The sequence below is a fragment of the Neopelma chrysocephalum genome, unplaced genomic scaffold, assembly GCF_003984885.1.
Source record: "Neopelma chrysocephalum unplaced genomic scaffold, ASM398488v2 Primary Assembly neopelma1_95809, whole genome shotgun sequence".
Taxonomy (NCBI): Eukaryota; Metazoa; Chordata; class Aves; order Passeriformes; family Pipridae; genus Neopelma; species Neopelma chrysocephalum.
This window is the reverse complement of record NW_020924470.1, coordinates 224-7,162: the sequence shown is the minus strand read 5'-3', so window position 1 is coordinate 7,162 and position 6,939 is coordinate 224. Positions and strand designations below refer to the sequence as shown.

Below are 6,939 nucleotides of genomic sequence, written 5' to 3'. Positions count from 1 at the left end.
CCCTGGCTGGGCTCTCTGGGATTGGGAGGGATGAAGCAGGAGCTGCTCCCTGGCTGGGCTCTCTGGGATTGGGAGATCTTGGAGATCTGCCTTCTAACCCAAACTGTTCTGGGATCCCGTGGGATGGACAAAAAGCTTCTCGGGGTTGGGATTGGGACAAGATGATCTTGGAGATCCCCCTTCCAACCTAAATCATTCCAGGATCCCATGGGATGGACAAAACCTCCTCGGGGTTGGGATTGGGGCGAGATGATCTTGGAGATGCCCCTTCCAACCCAAACCCTTCCAGGATCCCGTGGGATGGACAAAAAGCTTCCTCCCAGCAGCCAAGCACCGGCTCAAGGGGGGGCAGCTCCCGATCCCAGCTCCTTCTCTTCCAGATTGGCCCCGGGGGCAAGTCCGACCTGCCCCCCATCGACGGCCCCACGGACATGGAGCGGGGCCCCATCCTGCCAGTGCCGCTGGGGATCCGCCCCGTGCTGAGCAGATACAGGGTGGAGGTAAAGGGAGAGGATCTGCCTGGGCTGGTCGGGATGGGAAGCGCTGGAGCATCCCTAAAAAAAGCAGGGAGCTGGGTTATCTCCCCCCAAAGAGGTCTTGGGGATTCTGCGCCCACCAGCCTCGGGCAGCGGGGATGGGATGTCCCTCATGTGGCTGCAGGTGTCTAAAGGGGGATTTCTGTCCAAAATGGGGTGTCCAGCAGGGCCAGGGCAGTGCCCTCCCTGTGCTGGCACTGCTGGGGCACCTCCAGTGCTGGGGCAGCTCTGGGCCCCTCACACAGGAGACACAGGGAGGGGCTGGAGCGTGTGCAGGGAAGGGAAGGGAGCTGGGAAGGGGCTGGAGCAGCAGGAATATCTGAGGGAGCTGGGGGGGCTCATCCCAGAGAAAAGAGGGATCAGGAGGGACCTTTTCCCACCCCACAACTCCCTGACAGGAGGGGGGAGCCGGGGGGGGGTCGGACTCTGCTCCCAGGGAACAAGGGGCAGGAGGAGAGGGAACGGCCTCCAGCTGTGCCAGGGGAGGCTCAGGTTGGACAGGAGGAGGAATTTCCTCATGGAAAGGGTGGTGAGGCCTTGGAAGGGGCTGCCCAGGGAGGTTTGGAGTGCCCAGCCCTGGAGGGGTCCCAGGAAGGCCTGGCCGTGGCACTCAGTGACAAGGTGGGGATGGGGCACAGGGGGGATCCATGGCCTGGGAGGGCTTTTCCATCCCAAACGGGGAATCAGGAGGTGGAAAAATCCCCACTTAGGGGAATTTTCGCTCCCGGTGGCAGCCCCGTTGCCCCAGGCAGGGAGCAACAGCAGGTTTGCCCTGTGGCACCGATCCCACCGTGATGAGGTGATGCCGGTGCCGAGCCGGGAGCCCCATTCGGGGTGGAAAAAGCTGCTCTTCCCTTTTCCCTAGGAAAAAAAAGGAAGAACTCAGGAAAAGAGTGTTGAGGGCAGCCCGTGGGAGATGGTGAAGGTCAAGCGTGGGGTGGGTTTTGTGGGGGGTCAGAGGGGCTCTGAGGAGGGGGGGAAGCCCCTCAGGGATCCAGCACGGCAGGAGTTCCAGAACACACACAGACCATCTATATGATTGATCAGTGATGTTCGATTTATTACTTAAATGAGTTAACTTTTATGCAGTTTAGCTTGTTCTGGGTACATGCTCACAACAAGGTGATGCCTAAAATGTTGATGCTAAAAAATAATTCGGGAGCAGTTAATTGAGGGTGAGATAAGGAAAGGGTTTAATTGTGCCAAGGCAAGAGATGTTACAAGACTGGTGCCTGAGATGTGACATTTTATAATAATATCTGTCCAATCCCAAGTGTTTCCACCCCATAGCCTTTGCTCTGGTCCACCCCCTGAGAATTGGGTCTAGGGGCCTTTGGGACCACTTACTTCATCATTCTCATCATCTTCAGGGCACAAAGGGTACACAGTCACGCAGTTCTTGGCTCTGTTCTGTTGTTCAGGCCTGGATATGGGTGTTCTTTAAGCAGAACAGGCCTTGCCTTGACAAGAGACTAAATATTCCTACTGAATTCAGGGGTAGGATTGATATGGGGTGCATGGCATGGGGTAAGAGGGTTAAGGAATGTGTAAACTAAAGGGTGCTACAGGGTAGAGGGACAAGGGCTGCTGCTTTTAATATCTACCTCTACTACTTATAAAACTTATAAGGCTTACAAAAATTAGAAAAATAAAAAACTAATAGGGGCTTAAGGCATCATTTGCTTAGGGCTTTTGCTTTCTAAATTAACTCTCTGATTTTCCCATTGCCATATTACATTTGCTCTCTGGGCCTTGCCTGGCTTCACCAGGGGGACACTCCCTGTCCCCACTCACGTCCTCCTTCGTCCTGCTCCCCTTCCTCCCCCAGGTGCTGTTCTGGGGTCTGCGGGACCTGAAGAGGGTGAACCTGGCTCAGGTGGACCGGCCGCGCGTGGACATCGAGTGCGCGGGGCGCGGGGTCCAGTCCGCCCTCATCCCCAACTACCGCAAGAACCCCAACTTCGGCACCCTCGTCAAGTGGTTCGAGGTGGTGAGTGCGGGTTGATGGAGCCCTTTGGGGCCAGTGGGATCCCTGCCCCAAGGGATCTGAGCCGGGCGCTGCTGGAGCAGCTCCAGAGCCGTTCCGGAACATCCCTGGGCTGGAAACTGCTGGTTCCGGTCCCCTTCACAGTCACCATCACAGACATCCCAAAGCCCATCCCCATCCCAAAAACCATCACAGATATCCCAAAGCCCATCCCCATCCCAAAAACCATCACAGATATCCCAAAGCCCATCCCCATCCCAAACACCATCACAACCACCCCAAATCCCACTCCCCATCCCAAACACCACCTCAAACATCCCAAACCTCACTCCCCTTCCCAGCCACCATCCCAACCATCCCAAATCCCACTGCACATCCCAACCACCATCACAGACATCCCAAATCTCACTCCCATTCCCAACCATCACAGATATCCCAAATCCCACTCCCCATCCCAAACACCATCCCAAACATCCCAAACCTCACTCCCCATCCCAACCACCATCCCAAACACCCCAAATCCCTTAGGACCTGCCGGAGAACGAGCTGCTGCACCTGCCCCTGAACATCCGGGTGGTGGATTCACAGACATCCCAAATCCCACTCCCCATCCCAACCACCATCCCAAACATCCCAAATCCCATTCCCTATCCCAACCACCATCACAGACATCCCAAATCCCATTCCCCACTCCAACCACCGTCCCAAACATCCCAAATCCCACTCCATTTCCCAACCTCCATCCCAGACATCCCAAATCCCATTCCCCATCCCAACCACCATCCCTGACATCCCGCATCCCGCTCCACTTCCCAACCACCATCACAGACATCCCAAATCCCACTCCCCTTCCCAGCCACCATCCCAAACATCCCAACCACCCCCTCAAAGACCCCAAATCCCTCAGGACCTGCCGGAGAACGAGCTGCTGCACCCTCCCCTGAACATCCGGGTGGTGGATTGTCGCGCCTTCGGCCGCTACACCCTGGTTGGGTCCCACACCGTCACCTCCCTGCGCAGGTTCAGCCACCGCCCACACAACGGGAACAAGGGACAGTGGGACACCGCAGGTAAAACACCGGGAAAAAACAGGGAAAAAACACGGGAAATGAAAAGGGGATTTGGAATTTTTAAATGGAATAAATTGGAAAAAAAATAAATCCCTGTAAATGAAATTTTTATAATTAAGCGGTTGATTTCCCCCCTTGATTCGAAGGTTTTAAGTGTCATAAATTTTAAAATAAATCCTCCTAAATTAAATTTTAATTAATAACTGATTTCCCCGTAATTTTGAAAGTTTTAAATATCATACATGTAAAAATCGATCCCCTAAATTAAAATTTTGATTTAATTAATTGATTTCATAATTTTAAAAATCTATCCCCTTAAATGAAATTTTTTTAATAGAGTTTAGTGGTTGGTTTCCTCCTTTGATTTGAAGGTTTTAAGTGTCATGAATTTGAAAAATTGATCCCCTAAGTTAAAATTTTAATTAATTTATTAATTTCCCCTTAATTTTGAAATTTTTAAATATCGTACGTTTAAAAATCATTCCCCTTGATGGTGGTTTTATTTTTATTTTTATTTAATAATTTTTATTCAATAAATTTATTTCATAAAAAAAATCCCCTCCAATGAAATTTTTTTAATTGAATTAAATGGTTGATTTCCCCTTTGATTTGAAGGGTTTAAGTGTCGTGAATTTAAAAAATCGATCCCCTAAATTAAAATTTTGATTTAATTAATTAATTTCCCCTTTATTTTAATATTTTAAATATAATAAATTTAAAAATCAATCCCCTTAAATTGAAACTTTAATTAATTAATAATTAACTTCCCCTTCATTGTAATGTTTTAAGTATTGCAAGTTTAAAAATCTATCCCCATAAGTGAAAATTTTAACTTAATAATTGATTAATTTTACCTTAATTTGAATTGTCTTAATTTAATAAATTTGACAATGAATCCCCTTAATTAAAAATTTAGGAGAGGGATGGGGAAAAATTTCACCCCCTTGATTTGAAATTTTTAAACGGAATAAATAAAAAAAATAAAATCCCCTCCAATGAATTTTTTTTTATTGAATTAAGCAGTTAGTTTCTCCTTTGATTTGAAAGTTTTAAGTGTTGTAAATTTAAAAAATCAATCCCCTAAATTAAAATTTTGATTTTATTATCTATTTTCATAAATTTAAAAATTAATCCCCTTAAATGAATTTTTTTTTAATTGAATTAAGCAGTTCATTTTCCCTTTGATTTGAAGATTTTAAATATCATAGATTTTAAAATAAATCCTCCTAAATTAAATTTTATTTAATTGATTAATTAATTTTAATTAATTGATTAATTTCCCCTTTATTTTAATATTTTAAATAGCATAAATTTAAAAATCAATCCCCTAAGTGAAAATTTTAAATTAATAATTAATTAATTTCCCCTTTATTTTAGTGTTTTAAGTATCATAAATTTAAAAATCAATCCCCTTAAATTGAAATTTAATTAATTAATTAATTAATTTCCCCTTTATTTTAATATTTTAAATAGCATAAATTTAAAAATCAATCCCCTTAAATTGAAACTTAAATTAATTAATTAATTAGTTTCCCCTTTATTTTAATATTTTAAATAGCATAAATTTAAAAATCAATCCCCTTAAATTGAAACTTAAATTAATTAATTAATTAGTTTCCCCTTTATTTTAATGTTTTAAGTATCTCCGTGCCCTGTCCCCATCCCTGTCCCCATCCCTGTCCCTGTCCCTGTTCCCGTCCCTGTCCCTGTCCCTGTCCCTGCTCCCTCTCTGTGCCCTGTCCCTGTCCCCATCCCTGTCTCTGTCCCTGTTCCTTCTCCACACCCTGTCCCTGTCCCTGTCCCCATCCCTGTCCATGTCCCTGCTCCCTCTCCTCCACCCTGTCCCTGTCCCTGTTCCCTCTCCTCTGCTGTGTCCCTGTCCCTGTTCCCATCCCTGTCCCTGCTCTCTCTCCATGCCCTGTCCCTGTTCCCATCCCTGTCCCTGCTCTCTCTCCATACCCTGTCCCTGTCCCTGCTCCCTCTCCTCACCCTGTCCATCCCAATCCCTGGGTTGGATCCCAGGGGATCCCGGCCCTGACGGGCGGGACGCGCCGCTCTATCCCCGCAGGGGAGGTCGTGGTCAGTGTGGAGCCCGAGGTTCCCATCAGGAAGATGGAGACGGTGGTGAAGCTGGAAGCTGTGAGTGTCCCACCCCCCATGGAATTCCCACTCTCCGAGGGATCCCACACTGTGTGGATTGGGCACCAAGGTGTCCCAGAGGGATCAGGGTCTGTCACACCCTGGAAGTGCCTGGGCCCGTTTTCTGGCCAGAACAGGAGTTTCAGCTCCTGCTCACACCCTTGTGCTCCATGAAAACAGAGATTCCTGGAGCTGCTCCAAGGGCTGGAGCCCCTCTGCTCTGGAGCCAGGCTGGGAGAACTGGGAATGTCCAGGCTGGAGAAGAGAAGGATCCAAGGAGACCCTGGAGCCCCTTACAGGGCCTAAAGGGGCTCCAGGAGAGCTGGAGAGGGACTGGGGACAAGGGCTGGAGGGACAGGACACAGGGAATGGCTTCCCACTACCAGAGGGCAGGGAGAGGAATTCTTCCCTGGGAGGGTGGGGAGGGGCTGGGCTGGAATTCCCAGAGAAGCTGTGGCTGCCCCTGGATCCCTGGAAGTGTCCAAGGCCCAGTTGGAGCAACCTGGGATAGCGGGAGGTGTCCCTGCCTGTGGCAGGGGGGTTGGAATTAAATGATGTTTAAGGTCCCTTCCCGCCCAAACCGATCCGGGATTCCACGACCTGTGCCCAGCTGAGGGTTTGTTTCTGACCTGCTCTCCCTCTCCCTGCTCCCTTCCGCCCTGGATGGCAGAATTCCGACGCGGTGGTGAAGGTGGACGTGGTAAGTGCTGGACCTTCCCTGCGTCCCCTCTCCCAACCCTCTGCTCCCTCTCCAGCCCTTCTGCCCCGCTTCCAATGGACCATCCCCTGCACCCCCAGGACGGGCAGGGACACAGCAGTGTTGTCTCCTCGTGGGTGTGGATATATTTACATATATCACAGTTATACACAGTTAAAATACATATAAAAAAGAACCCCAAATAACCCCCCGAAAAGGGGAAGGGAAGAGGGACAGAAATGCAAAAAAAACCCCAACCCTGAAGCGGGTGTGCACAATCAATAAAAACTAGCAAAAGAAAATCTTACTACTCTCCTTGAGAGAGCAGAATCGCACCAAACAACTGCCGGCACCCTCCGCCTTCCGAGGCCTACAAGGCCTCGCTAGGCCTCGCTAGGCCTCACTAGGCCTCGCTAGGCCTCGCTCCCTCACATGAGCACGACCGACAGCAGAAAACCTGTGCCTTCAGATCCACTGGAAGAGAAGAGGGCAGAGGCTTCTCTCTCCTTC

The 6,939-nt window shown here is 48.9% G+C and overlaps 1 protein-coding gene across 1 annotated transcript in view; it reads left to right on the top strand.

The window, feature by feature from the left end:
- Positions 1-6,432, top strand: part of LOC113981002 (otoferlin-like) — a gene marked incomplete at both ends in the record, with an annotated part of 24,039 nt that extends 17,607 nt beyond the window's left edge. Inside the window, 5 exons of the mRNA XM_027708234.1 lie at positions 381-500; positions 2,365-2,526; positions 3,431-3,593; positions 5,662-5,732; positions 6,403-6,432. Coding sequence (XP_027564035.1) covers positions 381-500; positions 2,365-2,526; positions 3,431-3,593; positions 5,662-5,732; positions 6,403-6,432 — 546 coding nt within the window. The remainder of the gene's footprint in view (positions 1-380; positions 501-2,364; positions 2,527-3,430; positions 3,594-5,661; positions 5,733-6,402) is intronic.
- Between the last annotated feature and the right edge of the window lie 507 nt (positions 6,433-6,939).